Genomic DNA, 26,837 nt, shown 5'->3' with positions numbered 1-26,837 from the left:
TTGTTCCCATTGCGGTGGTAGAGTGTGGTAATTCTTATTGGTTCTCCGAAGGCGGGATTTTATCGGATTTGTTGAGAAGTTACGTATGTACACGAGATTCGTAGAGTCCGCTTGTTGCATACAAATTTGTGAGTTATAGTTGTCACACTTGTAAAATGTACCATTTTTTGGAGTTGGTGAAACCAGGTGAAAAGAATAGAAAAGAAGTGATATTTTTAAAAATTCTCGCTAGTCATTGAGAATTAAAGTTAAAGGCATTTACAGCACGAAAGAAAGTGTATCTTCGCCGTTCCATTCTTTTATCTTTTTTTTTTCTTTTTTTCCAATAATTTACGAGCAGCGATCGACTTTTAAGATAGAATCATCGCACGGTAACCTTAATCTTATAGAGAATATAGCATCTTTGCTATAGTTGCTTATGTTTATCGAAAATTTATCAGGCTTCCATATCTTCTGATTTTTAACAGCTATATAATGACGGCAATAAATGTGAATTGGTTGCATTCTGTCGAGGGAGAATCACTAATGCATCATTTCTATGTAAACACATCAAAGAAAAGGAGATTTTATGGTAAAAAGCGTTAGTCAAATGAATGATTCTTCATTGTATACATTCGTTGGTTATTTTCCTTTGTAAAATCCCTTAGGTATTCTTGAAAGACCTCCCCTACCATCTTCAATCGAAGAAGTTACATATAAAATTTTTATGGTTGGGAGATCTGGAGTAGGGAAAACTGCTGTTGTAGCTCGTCTTGCTGGAGTATTAGAATCCAGTAATTATACTGAAACTAATGGGATAAAAAAGACGAATGTATTTTGGCCGGTTAAGATATGGGACAAAGTTGTGTTGTTTAAATTACAGTTCTGGGATACCTCGGAAACAAGCATTAAAAAATATAATCACATATTACCCGTACGTACAGTATAAAGATAGGATATATCGAAATGGGATAACGAAGAATGACATTGTTTTAAATTTCTAGGCTTGTAAAGACAAAGTAGATGCTATATGTTCTGTATTTTCTTTCGATGATGCGACAGGATTTAATGACGTTCCATATTTGATGAATACTATGGCAGCTATAAAAGAAAAACCAGCAAATATAGTGATAGGGACAAAGTAATTTATCGTAATTGAGTTCTCTTTTCTTTGTTATCTGTTGGTAAGAATAGTTAATTGGATCTCGATATTTTGTAGATTTAAACCATGGTCGAGTTCTACAATAGAAGACACACGTATAAAAGAATTTGAAGACAAATGGAAAGTAAAAGTTATTAGAGTTGATATTAATAAACCTTCTATGAGATCTGAAGTGTTTGATTGTTCTTATCAGTTGAATACTATATGTAACATTCTTTGGAATAGGGATAAAGAATTTATATCTAAACAAATGGGACAAAGCTAGCAAATTTTTTATTGGATTTCTATAATACTCCGAAACATTTTTTATACGAGATTTAATAAAGGTAAACGCTTAATCATTTTCTTTTGCATCGATTTTCTTTCTATTTAAATACAATAGCAATTCTGTTTCAATTGGTTGTTTCAATCAGGGCAAGAAATATTCTCAACATCTCAACACAATGTATGTAGGAATTCTGGGCGAGTAAAAGTTGTCAGTACTGAAAGCTAAATTCACGAACGTTACGCTTGTTTGTTACAATTACTGGCGGCAAAGTTACCGATTTACCGATTCGATTGTTTCTTTTTCCATAAAACAGAAATTACGACACTCTAAAGATCTTAAAGGTACATGTGCAGGTGTGTTGCATCATATTTATGATTATACAACACAATCGAGAGATTAGCAACATTATTCGATTTACACTAAAGTTTTATTATTTAGGTTATAGTATTTTAATGTGTAGATTCTATATTTCCTTAAGTATTACTTGTCTCCAATGGTACTTGTGAATTCGGAGAAATCTTATAAATATTTATCCGTTTGTCAGCTACGTTATTGAACGATGATATTTTGATTGGTTTTTCATTACTGACTCATGCGCTGTAAAACATGGCGTGGTTTACAAGCGCGCGTAAAACAAATCACTACCGCGAGAACGTGTATAGATAGGCCGATAAAATTTCCGTGGTATTACGTTATATTTTTATTTGTAAATGTAAAATATAAAGTTTTGTTGTAGAAATGAAAAACAATAAAATTCTGCTAGTTGGGGGAGCAGTTCTTGCGTCGGAAGTTCTTTGGTATATCTACAAAAGAGTTCATAACGTGTGGAGTAATTACATAAATACGCGCAAAGTGCTGGAAGTACAGATACCTAAGTCGAAACATGACATTTCAGAGGTCATGTTTTTTACGAATGAATCTACTCTTTGTCGAACACACTTCACTACCGAGATGACCTGTCCTAAAAACAATTGTCCGGTTCGATACTTGAGGTAATGCGCGATCTATCATGCTTTTAAAAAATGGCTTTTAACAAATGATAAATAATGTTATAGACATATAGAAAGCTATATGAATAATGCAAAACAAAGTTTGGACGTTTGTATGTACATGTTCACTTGCCATTCGTTGTCAAATGCAATTGTGAACGCTCATAAACGAGGTGTACTTGTTCGAATAATAATGGATCAGCAAATGGGCACTAACGATGCCGCACAAACGGCGTTATTCTATAATAATGGTACGCGATAAATATCATCGATACTTGCAGTTGGATTTAATCATTGGCTACCAGCATTTGAATTAATTCTTTTTTTCAAACGCCGAAATATTTTGCGTTTCAGGAATCGCGATTAGATTAATATGTCAGGATGGTCTGATGCATCATAAGTTCATGATCGTGGACAACGATTTAGTAATCACTGGTAGCACAAACTGGACCATGTCTGCATTTTTTGGGAACTTTGACCACATTGTAGTGACTAACCAGCATTCGTTGGTAAAGCCATTCGTCGTTGAATTTGACAGGTTGTGGAAGACATTTTCAAAGAGGCAAGAAAATTAGGAAAACTTGATTCAGCTCTCGTCCGATGATACTTTATAATCTAGTGAGTATCTGTTTCATTTTTACTATTTTTCTCCCTGATACTTGAACAATTTTCGTCTCGTCGTATTATATTTGTCGAGTCCCTTCTTGCTGATACCTAACGAAAGACGCGTGTTATCGTCTCGAGAGTGCCCCTTTGACGTCAAAGAAATCGAAGAAGAGGTCGTAAAACTTGGAGGCATGTTAGCAGTTGGAGGTATACCTACATAACGTATGCGAAGATGCATACTCGTGAGATAGAACGTGCATGGTACCGTTCAACACGTGAATAACGCGATGCAAATTAGTACGGTGCTCTGAGCAGCGGTCAACGCTGATATGTCGCGCCTTGACGCGACGTGACGCGCGGTAACTTGCTGCTCTCATCGGCCGATAAAAGTGGAACATTGTCCGTATATATAAATAGGTTAGCCTATATGAAAATAGACGTCGGGCTGTTGGACCGGAGGATCGATGACGAGATACTCGGCGACGTGCCGTCCGTTGCCTCAACTTTCTTTCCCTTCCACTCTGCTTTGAAATTCACGGTCTCGGCGTGCTTTCGTTACGCCTCTACGATATATCGTTTCATTTTCTCTTCCTTCTTTCACATTTATTTTTGTTATTCTATACTCGTCTTCCAATTGTTACAGCCTCTGGTCATCGAATTAAGACCACATGTAGAAATTTCACTTGTTCAGCTATAAGAAGTTATAGATAGCCGTAGATGATTATATATTAATTAATTAATTTAATTTATTACCATACCGTGTCGAAGAATATCCGCGTGTATCCACGGCCAGATAATTCTGCCGATTTGAATACCATTGAAAATGTTTGGAGCCTGATCAAATCAGCTATATGCTCATCTTTAAAAACAGCTGATTTGAAAACGAAAATTCGGTATGTTTATGTAAAAGTAGCGAGGACATAAAGGCAGCGCGTGACGAGAAAACAGAAAGAAAAAGAATCACGCTACTCGCGTCTCTCTAGATAGAAAGGTGAGAAGTATTGAAAATTTGGTAATGGTCCTAATAGAACGATTAGCGTGGTATTTATATATGATAGACCTATATCGAATTGTATCGAAGGACGATGAGAAATATAATTGAATCGAACATAGATTCAAATATACTGCTGTCTAATCGCGTTTTTGCTATCTCGTGTTAATTTTGGACGTACGTAGGTAAACATGTTCCTACACGAGATAAATACATTCGCACGTTGTAAGAGAAGCATGTAACTTGGGAAAGCAAACGATTCAGAATAAACGTGCGACGCGCGGAAATAGCAACGCGTAGGCCCAAAATATCCATTGTATCCAGATACGATAAAAGCCGAATGCACGTTGGCGCAGTTTGACGTTTGCTAATCTGCTTTTTCCTGGACTGCGTCTACGTCAATAGTTAAGAACGGATCGTTATTCAAGGAAATGTATGGTTTTCTAACTTGAACGTTGCTTGTTCTGCTTGCGCGAACAATTTCCGAAATATCACAGCCAACGATTCCGCGAATCGTTCGCTTCTCTCTCGAATCGCGTAATAAATTTTCCGATTCCACTTTAGTTTCTACCGTGGATAAGTTTGAAGAAATCCACGTACGTTACACGCACATCTTTCTCTCGAAATCTTCAGATTGTATCTCGCGAAAGAATGTTTTTTGTTTACGGCGATATTTTTTATTTTTTTCTCCATACGCTTAGCGAAAAGCGTCGGTTTTACGCGTTTACTCGTCGAAACGATTAGTTATACATATAGAAAATAAGTACAATACTTGACAAATGGAAAAAATAGGTATCACGTAGGTCAAGGGTGTGTCAAATCGGACAAGTGGCACGTTCGGTGGCGACAGTCACGGATACGGGAAAAGGAAAAGGTCAAAAGTCAAGTATTCCTCGATGGTCCTCTTAGTTGCTCTCTTTTCTACTTGAGACGCGGGAATTGAAGGGCAACGAGAAAGAAAAATGTATCGCGCGCGGGTAGCAGCTGCGTTCGTTAGAACTTTGCGGAATATGCGACAATCTTTTTTTCTCCGCCCAAGGAAACAGACTGCATTCAGTAATGTTCGTTTGTTACGTTCTTCGAATAACTTTTTCTTCTTTCTTTTCGTTTCGCTACAGGTCTGATAAAATTGCGATAAATGACGTTTCCTGAATGTAGTTGGGAAAGAGACTAGAGCGACTCGAGGGAACACTATGTTACGTAGATTATTTCATAGATAATTGCAATTATTTATGTTTTTATGTATTTATTTCGATATCGTTTATATAGAAAACATTGCTTCGCGTTAACGGAGGTCTAACGCGTTGTTGCTGCATACTTCTTCCCTTCTATCTGTTTTGTTTATCGTTCGTAACGTTTCTACAAGTTTGCTAATTACATACAAATTTCGCGTCACGCGGGGGAAGAACCGTGTTACGTATGTGTAGCTTGCTGTTTTGTGGTAATGTAGCTCTACCAAATTGTGTACCATCGATCATTTCTATATAATCGCTCCTTCTACCGATAAATTGCTAGAAGAATATATGCGTGCTATGTGTATACATACGCTATATCGCTTAACGACACTAAATACCGCTTAATCTCTGTTCGAGTTCTTCCAAATTCGCTCCATCTTCGTCTCGAGCGTTTCGAACGTTCTTCGCCTGTTTCTTTCTCGCATCTTCATACGTTTACACGATGGAACGAATTGTTCGATTTCACGCAAGGCCTCGTACAGTGACCCCTATCGGTTACCGTTCGTTAAACTATAGTATAATTATCATAATGTAATAAATTACTAGGAAATCCGCAGTCATTATTGTCTCTATAGTCGACACCGAAAACACCGATCGCAGTTACGCTCGCATTCGCCGCAGTCTTAACGAGTTTGTTTTATCACATACGTTTCGTATTCTTTACTGGAAAGGAAGAGAATCGCCCGTAATTTCGCGTTCATCGCACTCGGCTATTTCCTATAGTTTTTAGGCAATTCTCGTCGTCGAAGATTCGTTCACGGGACAGGAAGTGTACGAAAAGATGCCCGTACGTGATAATATATACATGTCTGTGTATATACGCACATACATTTGTCGATAATTGGTCCGCTCGTAGAGAAGATTGATGTAGCGAGGAGTCTAGCGAGGAAAGGAAGAGAAAAGAAGAAGGAAAATGAGAAGAACGGCGTTACGTGAATGAGTCGAATGGGCACGATGAGCAGGAAACAAAGGAAGAAATGTGTAACGAGTGGAGGAAGATGATAGAAGGATTATCACACGTTTTCGCGTCCATATCGGTCGTCGGTCGAAATTCGACGCGACGCCACTGTGCGGAAGCGACGATGCACCGTCCTAATGGAAGATCGATGGCGAGTTGGTCGCCGCTCTTTCGAACGTTGCTTTGGCACATTGTAGGGACGACGAAGTGTCTTCGTCGCGGACAGCGTCGAAGCCACCGAAACTGTACTTTCGTTCCTGACGATCGCTTCTAAGGCAAGGTTCGCTAGAAGCTTTGACCATCCCTCACATGGTTTCTGTCCCGAGGCTACCGACGAAAGCCGGCTCCGCGATGTTCGAATCGCACTGCATCACCCATTCCCAGATCCTCTTGGTCACGACTTTCTGATCGATCGTCGTCTCGAGGCCGTAACTGTTGAGAAGCTTCCTCAGCTTGTTCTTGTTCTCGTCGACGTTTCGTTGGTCGTCTAGGACGGTGTCCAGGTAAAGTAGACTGTCGCCTCTCCTCGGTATTCCTTCGCTGGCGTCTACCAACGTAGATGTGGCGCTGTGACTGATTTTGTTCACGCACCAGGAATCCTTCAGATACTTGTTGATCTCGGTTACGTGCGGCCTTTTTTCAGGTTTGTGCTCGAACGTCCGCCTGAAGTATCGCAGCAATCTGGGCGTGAATCGTCTGAACGTTGGTGGAACTTTGGTGGTTCTTCTCTTCAGCCACCTTTGAAAGGCCGAATATTCTGGATCCTGAATCAGATCGGCGGTCTGCCACGGTGGATTTCCAGTTAGGCAGACGAACAGCACGATGCCGAATTGCCAGCAATCGGCGCTCCTCTTGCAGGCGTACCTCTCGTTTTTCACTATTTCGTAGATTTCGGGTGGTTGGAATGGTAGCCAAGTGCATCGGATCTTGTTAACGAGAGTTCCTTCGCGCCTCGTGCACCCGAAATCGCACAGTTTGATCTTGGACATGTCGAGCGCGAACACCAGTACATTTTCCAGTTTGATGTCTCGGTGTGCGAGCTGCTTCGAGTGAATGAAATCGAGAGCGGAGCAGAGCTGGCTGGCGATCCTTTTGCACGCTTCCTCGCTCAACCCTCCGGCTCTCACGTTGCCCGCTAGGTCTCCGTAAGGAGCGTATTCTTGCGCGAAAACGAAACACTTCTCCGCTTTGAACGCGACCGCGTACGAGCACAGTATATTCGGATGCGGGCTCAAATGGTACGAGTAGTGAAACTCGCGGAAAAAGTCCTTCTCCGTAGTTAGTTCTTGGTGGACGGCTTTCAGCACGACTCTCGTTCGCGTAGCTCGATGAGTCGCTAGTAAAACTTTGGCGAAACTACCCTCGCCGAGCGTCTTCTCCACTTCATACTCCTTCGACAGATCCAACTCCTCCAAAGGAATCTCCTGCACTCTGTGTATTCCGGACTCCTTTTTCTCGTGAAGTTTCATCTGAAATCAGGCCGACAGACCGGTCGTATTAGAATTCTAAGGAAACTTGCATCTCGTATCGTTACCACGCGTACGCGTTAAAATCGATCGGCCTGCCACAAGTTCTTTCACTCGCGTCCCTAATCCTCCTAATTCGAACGTTCGATGAAAAGTCTTTCCATTTCGTTTGCGTCATCGATGCACACAATGACAAACCGTCGTGGTGTCGCTGATACGGCCGATCGAGCGTGAAACGCGTTTAGCACTTAGTCGGCTTTCCGTCACAGAGGGCATCGCACTCTCGCTGCTGCGATTCCAGAATCGCCCTTGCCCTTGCTCGTCCAAACGCTAGCCAAGACGATCGAGTTGCACGAATTTTACATTTTTTCTATATCTAAACGATTAACGGGACGATCCTCTATTAATTACCTTTTTGTCTTGTACGTCTTATACGCTTTGTTACGCGCTTTATACGAAAATAAACGAGCGAGAAGCAGTCGGATCGTTTTCCTAAAGTTCAAGAACGATGTGCATTTCTTCGTTGTAAAGTCGTCCGAAAAATAGGAGGAAAAATCGTCCTGATGGTTCGTGTAGGCGAAGGACGAAATATGGGCTGGAGAGGCGAGGGGAGAACGCCGGAGGTTGGCCGGGTGAACCCAGGACCTTTTGAGCTGCCTAGATCAATAGCAAGGATTTCGCTGCAGCAACGCGCGTCAAACCGTTTCGTTATAGTTCGTATCGTCTCGATTTCTATTTAAGGTGGAATACGAGATAGAAGAAAAGAGAAACGTCTGGTTTCGGGAAATCGTATCGACGTAGAAAAATTGATTAGTCGATTCAGCCTCGTCTTTGTAACCGATGGCTGGTCACTTTTTAAGACGCTGATTCATTCGCAGAGTAACGATCGACGTTTACAATTCTTTGGTTACGCGATTCGATTTTATCGCCGGTCGTAACGTCGTTACTGTCGTTTCTTCTCGAAATAATTCTTCTCTTGATTTCATCCCGTGCGCACACGTGTCTCGTATCTTTACGCAAATCGCGCTTTGTAGATTCGTAGAAGTCATAGGCGATTATTTTTTCTTACAACTACCGCCGGTTCTTACCGGTTTGTTCTGACAAACTTTTGGACACGAGTTATATTTAGCGTTTCTGTTTACCGGGGCTATTTTAACGCGTGCGAGAGATTAGTGAAGTAATATTTTGGCTTGTGTCTTTACGGTTAACGAACACTTTGAGAGAAAGACCGATTAAAAGGCTGAGAAGAAGAGAGAGAGAGAGAGAGAGAGAGAGGGAGAAAGAACGAGAGCAAGAGAGAGAAAAAGATATATTTGTATCTGCCGGTTGAGCTACATCTTTCTCTATTATACTCCATACTTTTTATCTCCTTAACGTTATCCTTAACGTTAATCGCATTGCGTCGCGTTCCTGTCGACATCGATGCCCATTAAAATCGATAACTACGTGTTCGATTCGATTTACTTTACTTTCGATTTAATTTCATCGCGTCACGGCCTTCTATGCAACTTACCACGTTGGTAGTAATCCTTTGGGCGATGAAAAAGGCGTGTCTGCGGAAAGACGAATTAATTTTAACGTAATCGTCCAATTCACTGAGAAGCTTTCACCTTGGAACTTGTCACAAACGATTGTGCGTGCCCCTTCAGTTACATTTTCACTGTGCGTCACGATACGCGATTACGATAAATACCAACGATACACAAGAAGCAAGCGTCTGGCAAATCCTCGCGACAGCCTTCGACGTTTTGGCGATCTTTCACAGAAATTGGAAAAACTGTCAACGATGGTGATAAGAAAACCGCTACGTCCTTCGATGTCACATTTTCAGCTATGCGCGTATGTCGCGTCTGGAGCCGTCGCGACGCCCTGCGTCGCTTTTATAGACCCGGCCGCCACGCGCAGACGTAGATCGAGTAAGGGTATGAAACATGGACGATTAAACGATGCGCGTTTCTACTTTGCAAAAAAACTGTCATTTTCTCCAATTGCTTTCTAAATAGGGCCAATTGTCTTGTATGCAATTACATTTATTTGTCAGATGTTAATTTTCCCGCGTTCTTTTCTTCAGTTATTTCCGATTAAATCGTATTTTCTATCTCTAGAGGATGTAATAAGTTTCTGGAAAATATTAGTTTCGCATCGTTATCGTTACGCGTGACTTTTCCTTTCGATCGTATGTCACAGTTTCGGCTAACTTGCACCGTTTTTGAAATCATCAGACGCATCAATGTCTTAAATTTAATTTTTAATTTCAATTGCGCGTTACAGTTTCAATCGACTTCGTATCATCTTAGCGATTTTCTCATGAACGAAGATGCAAAGGAACGGATGTCTCGTTTCCATCGTACGTAAACGTTTTCCTCGAACGCTAAAAATCGTCCGGATCGAAGCCAAAGCTTGAAACGTAAAGAATCGATGGATCGGAGCACGATTAAACGCGGAATTTGCATCGTGAGCAAAATGCATTCTGTTTTCCTTGGTTTCTAAATGTTGATCGATAGTATGAAAACGTTGCTGTCTATTCGATGTTTTCTCGTATCGAGTATCAGTGTTTTTCCGCTATCGAACCAACGGAAATGCCGTTCAGATCATAAATTTCGTTCTTGAGACGAGAGATTTATATGTTAACGATTTTCCGCCGGCAGATACATCTCGAGTGGTTCCGCTCTTTCGTCTTAGCACGTGCAAAAGTAGCGATCTCAGGTTCGTTGTTCTCCGTTGCATCGGTATAACGGTATGTGTATGCTTAACGGCAAACGATGTTCGAGCATCGTGTGTTCGTGTGATTTTGTGATCGTGAGACACGCGTACGCACGATGGTCGAATATAATAGTACTACCGATGGCCAAATAATACGCATACTCCTGAGGTGGAATTTAATTTAAACCAGAAAGTATTTTTAACATGTATGTCAAGTATACGATGTCCATAGGGATGGATCGTACATACCAGTGCAACGACGGTAATATCGAAGATATAAATAGAGAAAACCGTTACGATAGAAATAGGTAATACGACGTATCGCGTAGCTATTTCGTTTCGACTCGTTAGACCCGTAACACCTCTATCGTCGAGTCATTCTCGCCTCGTTGAAGGATGCGTGCGTTTCCACGAAGATTTCTTTTTCCTACGCTCGTAATAATCGAGCAGCTCGTAACTACGCTATGCCCATTGTACGTGCAAATTTGCATTGTTACGAATATGATTTGCTTCGCCTTCTATATTCCGAGACAAGATTCACGACGCGATGCAATCGATACTATGAAAGATATATCGTAGCAAGGTATGCTGGATTTATCGTCGATCGTTCCTACGAAAGCAACAACCGTTCTATCGTTCAGTTAACGAATAAAAAATTCGACATTTTCGGGAATATGTAGCAAATTCTTTATTTATATATCTCTGATTCGTACAAACATTCACATACATATAATTTCGTGTTGACTCGATAAATTGGATTTAAAGGTAAACGACGTTACAAGAAAATTAACGATCGATCAACATAGATTTCATCTGTAAAAACTTAGTTCGACAAATCATTAATCCGTAGTGTATTCACTTCGCCTTCGACCGCAACAAGAGTCCACGCGCGGAAGAAGAGGATGGAGAGGAAGAAGAAGAGGAAGAGGAAGAGGAAGAAGAAGAACGAGAACAAGAAAACAGAGAGTACTCCGAGTAGTCGCAAGCGGAATAGCAACCATCGGAACAATAGGAACAGCAACTATCGGAACAATAGGAACTACAGTAAGACGATTCGTCAGAGAAATCGGAATAACTGTCGTCGATCTCGGAGCACGAACTGTCATCTGGAAGAAAAAACGCGCGAAGTAGATAAACATAATATATACGTTGTGCTCGTAAAGATTTCGAAAAGCAACAGGATACCTGGTAAATAACCCATTTTCTTAATTATACGTGTGACGTGATGAATATAGGTTTCCATGGCCCGATCCACTTTCCTTTCGATCCGTCGTATCTTTCCTTTGTAACGTCTTTGGCGTTGTTTCAGTAAATGCTTCTCTTTTCCGATCTGCTTCGTCTCTGTCGTGCAAACAATCGATTACTCAGAAACGACGTAACGAAAGAGTTGCACGATCGAATGTGAAAACAAACACGATCACTGGTTTACCTGCCATTGCCGTATCTTTATCGTGTTTCTTGCATCTCGACGCTGTCTTCATCGATATGTCCGATGTTTTGTTACTTCCAGGCTTCTTCTCTTTCTTTGCTTTCTCCGCCTTTTTATGCTTGCATCTTACCTTTCTCTCCTTACTCTCGTCCTTCTCCGTAGCGGCGTTATTGTTGCTGTCTAAATCCTTTGTCACGCAAGCATCTCTCGCGCTGCAGTTGTTCGTCGAAGCGTTACACCTCACGGAAGAATTAGACGCCGAAATATTGCGCTCCGTAGCAGCGGTAGCTTCCTTGCCGGTGAGATTATCCTGTTCGGAAGCTTCGACGCGTTTCGGCGTACTTGTTCCAAACGGTGACTCTAAATCCGTGCTCTTCGACGGATTCGCGGATTTCGTGCTCGTGTCTTTTGCCGTATTTTCCATTTGATCGTTCATCGAATCTGTATTTTCCATCTTACGTTGTCGTTTCGCCCCAGACGGATCGTCGACGATTCTCTCCTTTCCCTCGTTTTTACACTTTCCGCTTCTTTTATCGGGTATCGTTGCTCTTGATTTCTCCACGGTTACTTTTGGGACATCTTTCAACTGCTGCGAATAAGTTTTCGATTCTTTAGTATCGCCTATATCGTCCTTGGATACCTTTGTCGCGAGTAGAAGGCAAGTCGGAGACACGAAGAAAAGAAAAAGCTTCGCTTTTGCTAACCTTCTGCTCTTTGCTCGTCGATACTTCCGCCTTGCCACTCTTCTTCGCAATTTCTTTTTTACGCTCGTTTAGTTTTGCACCACCGCCTACCGGCTGATCATTCAATTTCTTCTTGGGCGATTTTTCTTCGTTCGTTCGACTCGCTCCACGGTTACGTGGCGATCTTTTGGACGACGTCGCTCGTCTCTTCCCCGGGGTCGTATTATCTGTTGTTAAAACGGGGAATAAAACGCGCCTTTCGTGCAACTACAAACGAGATATTTTTCGCTTACCTACGGGGGTGAGTTTCGGTTCGAGCGTCAGCCGTTCGTTAAACTCGTTCAAGATGTTTTGCGTAAAGTTTTGTTGCACGAAATCGTCGATCTGTTTCCACGGATCCGTTTGCAGAATTTGATCCACGTCGAGAATACCGTCGACCGCGGGAAACGAAAGCGAAGCTCTTCCAAGAATCTTCCTGCGACTCATCTAGAAGGGAATACGAAGAGGAAGAAAGGGCCGTTTCGCTGGAATTGCGAAGAATTCGCGTGGAATTGGACCACAAGCTGAGATTAGTGGAATCAAAGTTGTTCTTAAACGAAGTCAACCGCCGAGGTATCCGTTTCGCAGTGTAGAGACGAAAGGAAACAAATACAAGATAGATTTTGCTCGTTTGCTTACTCGTAACGCCCGTTCTACGTCAAACCGTGTATTTTCGGTTTTCTCTGTTTCGAGATGAAAACGAACCGATGCAAGCCGCCGGGGGCAGCGTGCGCGAACGCGAAAATCCACGTCGAACAACGACTAATTTAAGAATCGTGAAAACCGAGTCGCGTGCTGTTAATACCAACGAAAATTCGATCGTTACTGATTCGAGCGTCGATCGTCTGGCACACCGATTATCACGAAAGGACGTTACTTGCGCCCCGATTTGTTTGTCGTATTAACGACTATTATGAGACGTTGATACGACTGTACAATTCAAATCGATGGATCGGTTGGCCGTTTGAAGCGTACAACGAGTTATCTCGTTAAGGGTGAACATTGTATCAACGCAAAATTTCATTTACGATGCCGTCTTTCCAGTTAATTTATATCGTCGAACGCTGCTTTTTTTTTTTTTTTTAATGTTACGGTTACGAAAGCCAACCGACAAATTGTCTCACGTTTCTTTCGTCGTTGATCCTTGATTTAGCGAAATTTCAAGGAATTGAAATAGTTACGTCACTAGCGAGAACCATCTGTTTTTAAATCATGGTATTTTTCTTCTTTCGCTTTATGTAAGTGTTTAAATACTTTGGCCAGCGCCGCTTGTAATTGTGTTGCGGGCGTCGGATAGATAGGAGACGCGTACACGGTAGAGGAGTTTATTTTTAGCGATATCTGAAAAGCGTGAGAGACGTCGATCAAATTTTCCAATTTCCTCGTCGACGGAAGCGCGTAAATGCCGACACGAACGTCGTCGTTGGACAACGACTGAAAGGAAAGTTGGATACGATGGCGAGAAATGTCAAGGTACATGGACGAGGTGACGTCACTTCTTCCCTGTAAGTTGTTCGAGTTTACGCCAACGGGGGACTAAATCTCGCTTATAATAGCGGGTAATCGCTTGGAAGAGGGATAAAATGACGTCACTTTTCCAATGACCATACGTTACGCCTATGACACTTTACGATATGCGGTGATATCGGTTCTGTCCGCCGTGAACGTCGTTGTACCTTAAAAGGTGGAAAGAGACGCTTTACGAAATGAGCACGGCGTAGGAGTGAACTCGATTATTATTCGTCTGCGCGTAGGAACTGAGAAGGAGAAAAGAAGGGGACTGAAATATGCAGAAGACTCGTTCCACGTTGTTACAAAATTTCAAAGAATACCGCGAACTTCTGTTTCTTAATTTACTTGCACGGTTCTAGATAAATAGACGTAATCGCGAAGCCCGCCGCTGCTCGCCAATCATTTATTTCCACTCGTTGAAATAATATTTACGTACAAATTGATCAAATATTTTACACACTTCGTCCCGTACGTGCGAATCGATGCAAATATCACGCATTCGAACTTATTAGTTCAATAGTTTATTTATGTAGCCGATATATATCGATATCGAAGAAGCGGCGAAAGCTCTATATAGAATCCAGATTGGAGGAACATAAATCGCTATTACACGCGATCGCAATTTTCTGCGCTCGCTTTTCCTCTTCTCGTCGTTTCGATTTTACACGCCGACCTCTTCCCAACGCGGATCTGCGTTTTGTCGAGCGATCGACGCGTCTCACGGATATCGAAGCGCGCAAGGAAACAGGTAAATAGGTTCTCAGGATATCGAGAGAGAGAGAGAGAGAGAGAGAGATGCGATCGAGAAAAAAGACAATTCGACGAAGACATTGCCCCGGGCGCGACTGTCGTGGTCGCTTGACTCGTCGTAATAAAACGTCGATTCATGTTGTGGGACCAGTGTCGCCACGTATATCCTACGTATATGTGTAAAAGTGCCGTGATCGGTGTGTGTCGGATCTGGAAACAGTTGAACGCGGTTGTTCGAGCGAACATGATCGAGGTAAGACATCGACACGATCCAGAGCAAGGAACATTTTCAACTTTTCGATCAATATTGTACTCGGTCTTAGTTGTCACGTTCGTTTATTTGAAGTTTCGTTTCGCGATTACTTTTTCTCGGTCGTTTATTTTTTCACCTCGCTACTTTTCTTTGTAACGCGTGCCAATCTTTGACGAGTAGAATTCGAAAATACTAGATCGTTATTTCGAAGATTATATCTTTACGTATTTTGTGCACATATCGCACGATTTATTAGCTCTCGTTCCGATTAGTCGAGCCAAGTTTGGATTTAAGCGTGAAACTTCAAAAATATCTTGATCTATGCGAGCCTGTTATTTTCAACTTCAAGTATCCTTTTACGTTTCTACGTTCGTTCTCGTTGCTTTCCGGGTGTTACTTTCTTCGAGTCATTTGAATGTAATCAACTTGTCCGATCCGAACGAGCCTTTGTTATTCAAATTTATAGACGCGACACGCGAACGTTGATTTCCATGGTCGACGCGCGTTTGCGCGCTTTCGTCGCGCGTTTTGTGATCAATGCGAAAAAGGAACTCGGCATTTTCGAATCGTTGCAGATTATTGCGTTGTTTATCGGAGTGGTTGGAACTTTGGCGGCTCCCAGCCTGGCAGTGCCCGAAGCGTCTGGAACGCCTGGAATTTTTTACGCCCCTCGAAGCGTCACGGAGGATACGGAAATGGTCTCCTCCTTGCCGTTGCCAGGCTCTGAAAATCTGGACGAAAAAGCAATACCCTTGTCGAAACTGGTTGATCGCCCTTTTTCATCGGCCGGACAAAACTTGGTGGAAAAGACTCAAATACCTTCCGAACTCCCTGGGACGAAAAATCTCGCCGAAAAACGGATTCCCGAACCGGTCTTGAGAAAGTTATATCAACGGTATCAAGACGATTAGCGAACGTTTTTGGACGACGTAATTTCGCAGAGATTGCGCAGGAGTTTGTCGAATTGTGAAAAGGAGATTTAGAGTCAAGTATCGATTAAAGTAGCGTCGTACAGTTTCAAATATCGTTTTTTTAATGTCACCGAATAGACGATGCCGATTTCCTGGACCGCATTCCTTCGCACTTCCCTCGGTCCTCTCTGTGCACTTTTATCCTCGGTATTCTTCGTCGAAAAACTTAATATATTTATCATTTCTTTTTGAGTTAGTTTAAAAAAATTTTTTTTTTTATTTTTTTCAAATATCATTAAATGATTAAGTATAGTTAAATATATGAAATAGTTGCTGGTTTTCTCGCCATGATATGATTTTCGTCTAATCTTAGATGGGTGAAAGCGAAATCTACCTTATCCGAGGAAGCATGGCTATGTCCTATAATACCGACTTTAAAAAATCACGAGTTTCTCACGTCCTCTGTGATTTACTCTAGCGAGCTATAAATCCAGGGCAAATAATTTCTGAAACCACAGATTAATGATTTTTTTGGTACTTTCCCATTTCTCTGCCGTTTCTTACACGCGCGAACCGACCGTCGAGTCGACGATTTTCATCGAAAATAGTTTCACGTTTGCCTCCTGGTCGGAAGGTGACGCTATCCGTTACGTTCGAGAATCGTATATCGAAAGATCGACCGGAACTAAATCTTTCGCGGTACGTAACGATTTTTATACTCCGGTGAAAAATTAACGGCGAAAAGGACTGGAAAAATTGTTTTTCATCTGATTTAAAACACGTTGCCCACGTTAATTCGTTTTCAGAGGTGGATTATCACACGCCGGGCTAACAGAGTTGTCAGTTTATTGAAAAAAAGATGGAGGTTAATTCGTCTCGAACAGAATCCCTTTGTCCCTTGGATCCGTTCTCTTTGTCACGAGGTTTGCTAACAGCGGAAAACTCGAGCGAAAAGGCTCGAGAGTGTTGAAAAGGAAGAATAGAGAAGAAAGGGCCGAGAGAAGGTATTTTCCTGTTACTTTTGTAATTTCACGGTTCTTTCTCCGAGCAGGTAGGGAGGGGGGGCGGGATTCGTCGGGAAACTGAGCGAGCGAGTGCCGCAAACGTGGTTACGAAGGGACAAGGGAACAATTTCGATAGCTTAACAAATAGCTTCGTTATTCTGTCGCTGCCACGCGCGATAGAACGAACAGATTGTACGCGCGATCGATTATCAACGCTGCACGATGGTCGGTTTCCTAACAATCCACAGAATTATCCGACCATACGGGTAATCGCGTTACTTCATCAATTATCCGCTGACGCTGCACGCAATTAAGGCAGCGAAACACCAACCGATAACCTTCGTTTCGCCATACGTAATCGCGACCGATTCGTACCAGGCATAACGAGAGAGAGAGAGCTTGCAATGTTTTGTCGTATTACTCTGCGGGCCTGGATCTCCGTTATTTTCCTCTGGTTATTCAACGGCGTGTCAGATGCGTGTTTGAATATATCGATTTAGAGAAGGGAGCGTTCGATAGTTGCCCGAATATGCAAATAAATCTAACCATCAAAGGCGAAATATGCATATGTACCGATTTATATACGTTGCTCTCGCGCCTCTCGATTTTCTGATCGCTACGAGAGTGGAATTGTCTGTCGCATTCGTAGGCTGTGACTCGCAAATGACTCTTCTGCTCGTCTGTATCCGCCGTGTATCCGCGTCGCTGTATCTCACTTTACTTCGTTTTCCTTCGCTTCTTTTTTCTTTTTTTTTTTTCTCTCCCCGTTCTATCGAACGCTGCTTTTTCACGCCGATTCATAGAGCCTGGTAGGACTCGCAAGCGAAACCGCGAGTTTCAGTTTCCATTGTTCGTAGTGGTACGTCGCTACTTTGCTTCGCAAAGATTCCTATACCATCGGCGAGTTAATTATCCGAGGAAGTTGAACGACGAGCGCGGATAATTCGAATTAGGAAGAAAAAAGAGACGAGAGACGATCGCGAGCTTCCCGACTGCGGATAAAAAAACTATTCGTCGAACGATGCGTAAAAGCGACGCGCGTAAGAGCGGATTATGCAGCGCTGATAGAGTCGGCGCGGCACGGGCTCACGCTTTCGCCGCGTTTCCCTACGCGATTCCAAGGAGATAGAACGAATCGTGGAAATCTGTGCAGCGGGAAGATCAAAGAGGAGGGCAAAAACCGCGACGTTAAAGGGAAAAGTTTGGCTGGATGAAACGAATAGGTTGGTTCCGTCCTCGAAGTCGGTCGCACAGTCGGATGGAAGTTGTTCGAGGACCACGGAGCACGTTAATTCGTTTAACGGGCTCGTTTCTCCTTTTGCTCACACTTGCTGCCTTCTCTGGCTTGGTTGCCTCTGTCGTGTTGGTCGCAGCGACCACCGACTCAATCTCTAAGTATACGCAGTTGTAACTTCCTAAGTATGTATCGGCGTTTCAAGATTATTTCAACGCGAACATATTTTCCGCTCGAATTTCCCACTAGATACGTTTTCTTCCGTATTTGTCGCTACTGTTCTACGACGAAACTTGCGAACGAGACTGTCGTTCACGCGAATTATATATATCACGGGTTCCTGCGTAGTTTGTAGTATTTCTCAGTAGTATTTCGTAGTGGAAAGTTTGGCCATTACGATAGTTAGGATGGTTAAGACTCGATCGACGTTCGATCAACCGTAACGACGTCGATCGTGTCGTCGGAAAGAGTCGATGTTTTTGAACTTGTTGATGTAAAATTTCGCCAGGCTTTACGCTCCCCAACAGCTGGCAAATTTTTTACTCGCTTGTACGAAACATCGTACGATTACTATCGTAAAAAGGCATCGTAGTAAAAGGTATGCTCGGAGTTCTGACGTAAAAACCATGAAGTCAAATTTCCGTTTTATCGTCGCGGCGCCAAAGTTTCGCGACAATTGGTTCACAGAAGCATCAAACAAAAAAAAAAAAAAAAAAAAAAGGAAAAAAAAAGGGATGATTGGATCGCTTGGAACGGGACAACGATGAATCGATGATCCGAGCTTTCGGACGATAACAGAGTCTGCTGGGTCGCGCGATACGTTGGCCATTCGTTAACGAGCATCGTTACGCACGATACGCTGCGATGTCTATAGGTGATAATCCACGGGAAAAGAATGCCTCGTCTTTCCAATGCGATCACAGGATGACGTAATGCGTTTGGTCGTCCGTGTTTCGTGTTTGGATATCCGAAGGAATGACGCGGTTGTTAGCGATGGGCTCAAATACGTCGCAAGCAGGTTGAAGCATTCGCCTGCCGTGCGAGTATCTCGAGAAAACAAGCAAACCTAATCCGATCGAGTAGGTTCGACGTTTATCTTACGAAAATTCTCTGTTCTCTTAAAATTACTTTTCTCGATCGCCGTCGAAATGCCTCACGCATAATCCAATTCTACGCTGATAATCGATCGCATCTGCCTTCCACAGGTATAAATTAGATTCGCTGCAACGCGGAAGCACACGCAGTGGAAGATAAATTTTGGAAAATTGCGAGTTCCAATGGAATATTTGGCAAGTATTAAATTGTCAGAAAAGTGTCTTTCTTTCGCAAACGTGTTTTTTACAACAGCGCAGCTTCGTAGAAACGCGAGACCAAGTCTGTGAAACGTTTATCTCGACAGAACAAAATGGATCGTACGTAATTCGACAAAATAACACGAAACAAGAAACGTCGCGCGTCTATTATTTCCTCGTATAACGAAAGAAACTTTTCGGACGAGTTAATACGATGCGAAGCATCGCGCGTTACGAGTAGCAACACGCTGGAAACGCTGGTGAAACGCCGCGAAGCGAAGCTTGGTTATTGCGTTTGACCTGGATTTCTAAGTACGCATTGAACTTGATCCCATCGCTAGTGGTTCCGATACGGGGAAATTATTTTTTAGCGATGGAAAGAGAAGCTGCAATCCTGTCGATGAACGATGATGCATCGGCGGACGACGATTGTTCGGAAGGCCGTTAGCGGCCGTTCGTAACCGGCATTCCACCGGAGTATCGTCTCCCTTCCCTTCTATCGTCATTCTCTTCCTCTTGCGTCCTCCACCTCCTCTTCGTTCTCCTGCCTCTCCATTCCCATTCCTCTTCCCCTTTCATGTCCAGATCACGCGATGATACAGGAATGTCTGGGATGCCGAGAGCGATGGCGTAGAGCTCTTGGTTGACCCGGCATGGCCATTATCGTGATTACATTAGGTGCTATCCTACTGGGTAACGTGGCGTCGCGCACCCGCGAACCACCTGATTTGCCAAGCGTACAATTCGATGGCGGAAGCCGGATCGTCAGATAGCCCGATCCGCCGCTATCTGATGTCCTTTACACGATTCGCGTCTCGTTTTGCCGTCCCATCAACTTCCCTCTACGCATCCCATATTAGCTACAATTTGCATCGTTGTCCATGAACTTTCGTACGGGAGTCATCTCGCGTTACGAGCGAACGCAGCCTGCCTGTGTAGCCGATCCTACTACCTCCAAAGGGTAGTAAACCAATTTCCGTTTCTCCGATCGATCGTTGCCCGATGATAGCGCGATTCTCACTTTCCACTGTGTTTGCTTCGTTTTTGTACATATTTTTCATCGATACCGGATCGCTTACGTACGTTTATTAGGTGTTTGCATACGCAACGGTGGATTTCATAAAATCGTCGGATAATTCCGGATTTACCAAGTTTTCCAGGTTTCTCAAACTGACCGTTGGATAGCCCTGTTAAATGATATTTATCAAACAGCGATTCGATCATTTGAAACTAGCCAGTCGCGATACAATCAACGTTTCGGCAGTCATCGCGTTTCATTATGCAAAGTTGGATTATGTGGCGACGTGGATAGAAAAAGCACGGTCGACGACTTAATCGTCGAAATTTAACGAACCGAATAAACGCACGTTGAAAGCTTTAGAAGTGAGATACGCTTTTTACGTTATTTCTAATTTTCGAGAGAGCAACATTTCGTCGCGTTCGTAACCATATCGTAACGTCGCAGCGTGATTTTCGCACAGACTAGCGCGGAGGAGTAGAGTTAACAAGTACGCGAGGAAAGAAAGATAAAATTAAACTATAGACATTAGTAGGCGACGAGGGAAGGCCGATGATTTAATCGAGTTACGTGGTCGATTAATTCGTCCGTTCGGCAGCGTCTCGATCCAGGAACGTTGAAGATACGCGGTGACGCTGTGCGTCAACCGAAGAGAACGACGCCTACGAAGAGTTTGCCTCGGTAATAGAGCCGACGTCGTTTATCCCTCCCTTTTTGAGACTTTATTCGAGCAAGATATTCCCCGGAGATCGCAGCTCGAGACTAACGTTTTATAACTTGCAGTTTCTCCGGTGTGTCATATAGTTGGGTTATCCAACGACATGCTAGACGTCTACGCTTTTACCTTTTCTTCCGCGTTCCCTTCACTTTCCCGGTCCAGACTTCGTTTTTCTCTCGTTAGGTCTATTATGTAAATAGCGATAGATCAGGTTGTCAGGCAACGAAAGCTATCCGGCTGAAGAGTATACGTGCCTCGGTTTCATCGTCGCATACCCGAGAACAGAAACCCGTGTACATTGATACGTACGTATTTGGGATAACGGATAGGCAACGGCACGCCAATGGATACGAACGCCGTATTGTGCTGGCGATGGAAACTTTAAAACCACCCGGTCGAACTTTAAAAGCCGCGACCGTACACGCTTCGATAATCGCGATCGAGAGGTTGGAGAGTGGAAACGGTTGCCGACCAGGCGAGTGCCGCACTCGGAGCGATCCGCTTTCCAGTCGATCCTCTTTCCCATCGGCGGAAACGAAACCGTTTCGTTCTTTTGCCCGTCGTTCTGTTCGTCCGACGTCCGTTAGACCGGCGTCTTTGGTCGCGAAGTTGTTTCGCGTAATTTCGTAAGACCGCAATCTACGCGAACAGGTGAGAAGAAAATGGCCACGATGTTTTCGCCTTAGGTCGGCAACGGTATACCGTCGTGCTAAGCCGGCAACACAAGGATGTTACCGCGAAAGTTCATTTCTTATCACTCTGTTCTTCCCACTGGCCCATTCTCTTTTCCTTCCATCTCCCGGCTAGTCCTTTCTTCTCTTTTTAAACGCCAATTTTCTAATACACTCTCTTCCCCTTTCGTACGTCTATGTGGGTGTTTCTACTTTCATTTAGACCTTGTAACGAGATATTTAGGACAAAACGCGCGGTAGTATCCGGGGAAAATTTGGGAAAGAGTAAGAGAGAGAGAGAGAGAGGGGGGGGGGGAGGCGGAAGGGGAAAGAAAAATCATACAATTTGCGGAATTTCGCGCGTTCGGTGGGCAAATGAGCCTCGTTTTTCAACGAATTTAATATTTATACCGTTGGTCTTCTTCGTAACGCGTCCACCTCACTTTCCACCGAGGTTCGAATTTATACTCCGCCTCGGTCTTCTGGCGGTTCTCTCTCGTTGTACCGTTCATCTCGGTTTCTCGTCGTTGCGTTTGCAAGAGTTTTTTGTGTACGCAATTATTATTAACTTCGGGCCGACGAGCATGGAAAACGCGAGCGAGGAGCGCGTGTGCGAGTGCACAGAAACGAGAAGGAGAGCGAGGGCAAGAGCGAGGGAATTGTGGCCGCGGGTGAATGCGCGTTGTTGTATACATCTCGCCGTGTTTCCGTGCTTCGCGTAATTACCGTAGAGCGAAAGCTTAATCATTGCCGACTCGCCGCGCGGGAAATTACCAACCGCTCGCGAAAGGATCCTGCATGTACGCGATAGGTTGAGAGCAATAACGAGAGAGCTTCGAGACGGAATCGCGCTTCTCTCCGACCGGTGCTCCTCCCATTGCCCTTTGCCTGGTAGCCGGATATATTTTCGTCGGCGAATTCGTTGCAATTCGAAACGGTCTCGTCGAGGTGTCCGTCGAGTTTCGCAAGAACGAACCGAAGGAAGGATCGCGCGGCCGTGCAAACCGGCTAGTCGACTGCGAGGAAACGCGGTCGTCCTTGTAGGCAGAGGGCAAAGTTGCGGTTAGACACGCGAAGACGCGATCCCATCGATCGTGTGCTCGCCCCCTGCTCGCTCACCTCTATCCGCACTTGCCCGATGGAAATTACGATGTACGCGCCATTTATGGAACTTTGAAAACTCCGCATCTCGACCTCGACCTGTCGCGTGCGGATCGCCAGACCCGCGCCACTTCTCACCTTCCAACAATCGGATCCACCGTGGCTTTCGTGTCGCGTTTCTACCGACGCCCGAGATCGATCGATTTCCGTCCTTTCTGCCACGTGATGGATCGAGGTCTCTTCCGCCGCGGTAACAACCTTCGTTTCTTCCTTCTCGCCGAGTCCTGCTTCACGAACGACGACCCCGACGACGTTTCGCGTATCACGTCGCATCGAGCCGTCCTCTCCTCGCTCCCTTCCCGTAACGCGTTTTCCTCCCTTTCCATTATCGTCTTTCTGCTTCGGATCTTACGGTTTCGCGTAGCGAAATATCCTCGAGAACCATGGTTTCTCGTTCAATGCAACGGCTGCTCGTACACTCGCGAGACAACGTACGCGTTTCGTGCGACTTTTAAAGTCGCAGAGTCGAGGGTCGAGTGACGGGGCCACGCGATTCTCCGGCCAACACGGACGAGTCGGTATCGAGCTCGGTTAAGTCGTACACCTATGCATGGTGCAGGTTAGTCGCAGCGCCTGGAGAATCGATAAGGTGCAACGAAAGCTCGAACTTGTACGCTCACCCTCTCCATCCTTTTACAGTCACACGAAACCGCAATATACGCTAACGAATCGTTGTAATTTTTTATACCATATTCCGTAAAATATATTAAACTCGAAGGCATTTCGAGGCTGATTTTACACCGCCGCGATAACACCTACATGTCGAGAGTAATTGTGGCGAAAGCGGCGGGTATATCGGTTCCGCGCGGCTTTCCTTAAAAGCTTCGGCTATGAGAAACCGAAGATTCGAGTAGTCTGAGCGTGTCGCGCGTCAATTGAATCGTTGGTAGGACGTGACCGGAAACTCTTAAAGTCGCTATCTCCTCTTAAGCATTTTATCGTACCGTCAGTTTTTTCACTCTTGTCTCGAAAAAAAAATTCTATCTTTTCTTTTTTCTTTTCTATATATATTCAGCGGAGGCTCGTCGATCAGCGTACCACGGATTTTTCTGTATTTGTGGGAAATTTAAAATTCCAAAGATCCACGGAACGCGCGTATTACGCAAAAACGAAGAATCTTCGCCCAAAGTGTTTTACCGTGGTACGTATTGCAATAATCTTCGCTTAAGATCGATTTGTTTAACTAAATATACGTACGAATAATTTGACAAAAATGATCTAACTTTTAGGTGTACGTTGGGAAACGTTGTCGCATAGAAATTTCCTCTCGTGTTCGTGCTGTGCGATATTTTCGTTCGATGGCAGCGGAAGGAGTGCGATAGGAAACTGTATTGTCCGAAACTTTTCTGGTAGACAGGAGAGTTTTTAAATGGAGGTGCAATTTTTCTGTCGGGGAACGCAGAGGGACGGCCCTTGGGCGCACGGTCTTCGCTGGCCGGAAGCGACGTTGAGTGTATTTAAAAAAGGACGAGGCTGACGAAGCGAGAACGTCGGTCGACCGTGGGCTGTCGTCTGAAAACGAACCGTTAAATCGGTTCGCGGCGGAAATCAGGAGGCGTCCCCTTTCGTTGCATGTCGCGTGATTTAAGCGAAACGAAATAAAAAGAAAACCGCCGCAGCGATATCGGTTGACGCGTTGGTTACGCGTAGCTGGCGGGGCTTTTTATTTCGTGGAGGCGGAAATCGTGGCAAGACGAGGCACCGAGGCGGCGACGAGTATTTCCGACAGTGAAACAGTCGTTGCGTGGCCATAAAAGCCGCGTGGGACGCGACCGAGTATTAACCATTATGTAAAAGTTCTGCTCTCTTGCCTTGGTGGCGCGCGAAAAAGCTCGCTAGCTGGAAAAATGTTCGAAATTCGATGCACCGCGGTCTGTTAGATTTTTCGTGGCGACGCGCGACGTGTCCGACGGAAGATAGTCCGGGAGATGTGGCGTTTCTATCAGGCGAAATGCAACGGCATAAAATATTCACCGCGCGAAACGCGGTTGCGATTTTGGTGGAGGTTTCGCGCACGTTGGTTACGAGTTTATTTCGAGGCTAACGACGTTGGGCGAAAAATGAAGGCAAAAAATAATCGAGGCAGGGAGAAAAAGCGGCGGTCTTTTTTCCCCCCCGTGGTTTACACGAGCTTCCGGAATTTTCTAATTTGTCGGCTTGGCAGGATCGTGCAACGCGCGTTATAATCTCCGTCGCGTCGTCGATTAAAATTCAAGTCTGCGAACGCGGCCAACTGAACGGAATCGATAACCCGGAGATCTTGGCGAAACGAGATACTCGGATAACAGCGCGTACAGCCGAAAGACGGTAAACAGTGACGTTGTTACGCGTTACTTCGGAGATACGGAATATCCGCCTCGACGAGCTCCGGTAATGACGTCGAACGATGACAACGAACGACGTGGCCCCGCAACTCGAACCAGCGGCTTCTCTCCACTTCCTCTTCCTTTTCCTCCTTTCTCTTTCTTTCGAACGACGTTTCTCCCTGTTCCACCACGCCCGGACCGTTCGATTCCTTTCGACTAGAACCGAATTTCTGTCTAACCGCGTGCGTACAACGTTGCATGCTAACAAGGATCGTGCATTTTCTCGAAAAATGAATAACGGGGAATATCCGGTTGATATCGGGAAGAAGCATTCGTCGGAGACTCCGCTGGAGAGCCAAAGAGAAGCGAGAAAATATGCGGAACAGCTCTCGCTCGTCGCAGCTATAATCATCGCGTCGCGTCGATCCAGCTTTCTTCTCGGCTTCGAAATCTACGAAGAATCGATAACCGCCGAGTTATTTTAACGACCGAACCTCTCCGGCGATACATTCGTCGAAGATGCTCGAGCCGGTTGCTTCACAACGGAAATTGCTTCTTTTTAATCGGTGCCTCGATTTTTCCGGCCTCGAATAGGGGAAAGAAGAAATCGTCGAACGAATTTTAAAATATGGATTTGCCCGAGAAGCGTACCGAGGTTAAGGGGGTGACGCGCGGAAGACGCGATTCCAGAAGTTATCCGATGGAGACTCGATATAAAAAGTCCGAAAGAGTAAACTTTGTCGAGAACGCTTCGCACAGATCGAAAGTTGGCTCTACCTCGCAGCAAGAAGCGTCCGTCGAACTAAAATTTTCTCCTTATCCCGCAGGAGACGACGAGGTGTTGCAACACGCTGCTCGATGCTCGATGCTCGACCGTGAGGGTGGTAACCGCCGACCGTGTTCCGGTCTCTACCGGAACCCCTCGACTCCACGACATCAACAAGTGACAAGGAGGGAGTAGCAAAAACTCCGTCGTGGCGCGTCGTGCTCGCGATAAAAGCTTACCGAGATAGGGAAAGTTACGAACGCCAGACCCGACTGAAAACTATGAGCATCTCCTTCCGATTAAAACGGTTTAACGCCGCCTCTTTTCTTGTCCGCTTCCCTTGCCCCGCCTCGTGTCCGTTAAATTAACGTTTTATCGATCCGGTTATTTATTCGATCTACGCCCGGCGTACGCGTACCTCTTCCACTCCTATATATCGTTTCTGGTGGACGCGAAAACGGGCGAGAATTTCTGATCGGAGAAAATTCGCTGGGCTGAAAAATTCTAAAGGATAGTCGTTGCGATGCGATTTCGTACGGGCGATCGGTCTACTTGCCGACGTAAATTGGCCCGGATTAATCGCGGTAAGGAAACAAGCGGATAGTTTGTGGGTGGCAAGCCGGCTTCCAACAGGATGGATGGATGAATAGATGGACGGATATATGGGTGGATGTGCGGATGTGTAGAGAGGTGAGGAGAGGAGAGGAGAGTCAGCGAACATAAGTCGGGGGTT

General features: G+C 44.5%; 4 protein-coding genes across 12 annotated transcripts; 2 read left to right on the top strand and 2 right to left on the bottom strand.

The window, feature by feature from the left end:
* Window positions 1–41: 41 nt before the first annotated feature.
* On the top strand, window positions 42–1,767 carry LOC138186961 (ciliogenesis and planar polarity effector 2). 2 transcript variants are annotated; one of them, XM_069127314.1, is made up of 6 exons: window positions 42–371; window positions 441–571; window positions 648–913; window positions 984–1,120; window positions 1,199–1,467; window positions 1,555–1,767. In XM_069127314.1, the coding sequence occupies exons 2-5, from the start codon at window positions 475–477 to the stop codon at window positions 1,404–1,406; spliced, it is 708 nt and encodes a 235-aa protein (XP_068983415.1). In that variant the 5' UTR covers window positions 42–371; window positions 441–474; the 3' UTR covers window positions 1,407–1,467; window positions 1,555–1,767. The 2 variants fall into 2 exon arrangements, with proteins under 2 accessions (XP_068983415.1, XP_068983413.1); XM_069127312.1 differs by having other exon boundaries at window positions 44–371; window positions 468–571.
* Window positions 1,641–26,411, top strand: zuc (Mitochondrial cardiolipin hydrolase zuc). 6 transcript variants are annotated; one of them, XM_069127318.1, is made up of 5 exons: window positions 1,641–1,750; window positions 2,135–2,401; window positions 2,465–2,649; window positions 2,753–3,016; window positions 15,599–15,738. In XM_069127318.1, exons 2-4 carry the CDS (start codon window positions 2,148–2,150, stop codon window positions 2,971–2,973), a joined length of 660 nt encoding a protein of 219 aa, XP_068983419.1. In that variant the 5' UTR covers window positions 1,641–1,750; window positions 2,135–2,147; the 3' UTR covers window positions 2,974–3,016; window positions 15,599–15,738. The 6 variants fall into 6 exon arrangements, 5 of the variants coding, with proteins under 5 accessions (XP_068983419.1, XP_068983417.1, XP_068983416.1 ...); XM_069127316.1 differs by lacking the exon at window positions 15,599–15,738 and adding an exon at window positions 26,166–26,411 and having other exon boundaries at window positions 1,644–1,762; XM_069127315.1 differs by having other exon boundaries at window positions 1,644–1,762.
* meng (serine/threonine-protein kinase meng-po) lies at window positions 5,251–9,507 on the bottom strand. 2 transcript variants are annotated; one of them, XM_069126843.1, is made up of 2 exons: window positions 9,168–9,507; window positions 5,251–7,657 (listed from the first exon to the last, which is right to left on the bottom strand). In XM_069126843.1, the coding sequence occupies exon 2, from the start codon at window positions 7,655–7,657 to the stop codon at window positions 6,494–6,496; it is 1,164 nt and encodes a 387-aa protein (XP_068982944.1). In that variant the 5' UTR covers window positions 9,168–9,507; the 3' UTR covers window positions 5,251–6,493. The 2 variants fall into 2 exon arrangements, with proteins under 2 accessions (XP_068982944.1, XP_068982945.1); XM_069126844.1 differs by lacking the exon at window positions 9,168–9,507 and adding an exon at window positions 8,066–9,087.
* On the bottom strand, window positions 11,021–13,386 carry LOC138186723 (serine/arginine-rich splicing factor 4). Of its 2 annotated transcripts, none has more exons than XM_069126842.1 (5): window positions 12,763–13,386; window positions 12,491–12,696; window positions 11,787–12,372; window positions 11,543–11,698; window positions 11,021–11,463 (listed from the first exon to the last, which is right to left on the bottom strand). In XM_069126842.1, exons 1-5 carry the CDS (start codon window positions 12,953–12,955, stop codon window positions 11,213–11,215), a joined length of 1,392 nt encoding a protein of 463 aa, XP_068982943.1. In that variant the 5' UTR covers window positions 12,956–13,386; the 3' UTR covers window positions 11,021–11,212. The 2 variants fall into 2 exon arrangements, with proteins under 2 accessions (XP_068982943.1, XP_068982942.1); XM_069126841.1 differs by having other exon boundaries at window positions 11,787–12,375; window positions 12,763–13,383.
* Window positions 26,412–26,837: the final 426 nt, after the last annotated feature.

This window comes from Bombus flavifrons, chromosome 14 (genome assembly GCF_040668555.2).
Source record: "Bombus flavifrons isolate JBK064 chromosome 14, iyBomFlav1_principal, whole genome shotgun sequence".
NCBI classification, from domain to species: Eukaryota; Metazoa; Arthropoda; class Insecta; order Hymenoptera; family Apidae; genus Bombus; species Bombus flavifrons.
Note: the sequence above shows the minus strand (reverse complement) of the source record. Positions and strands in the feature narration are given on the sequence as shown.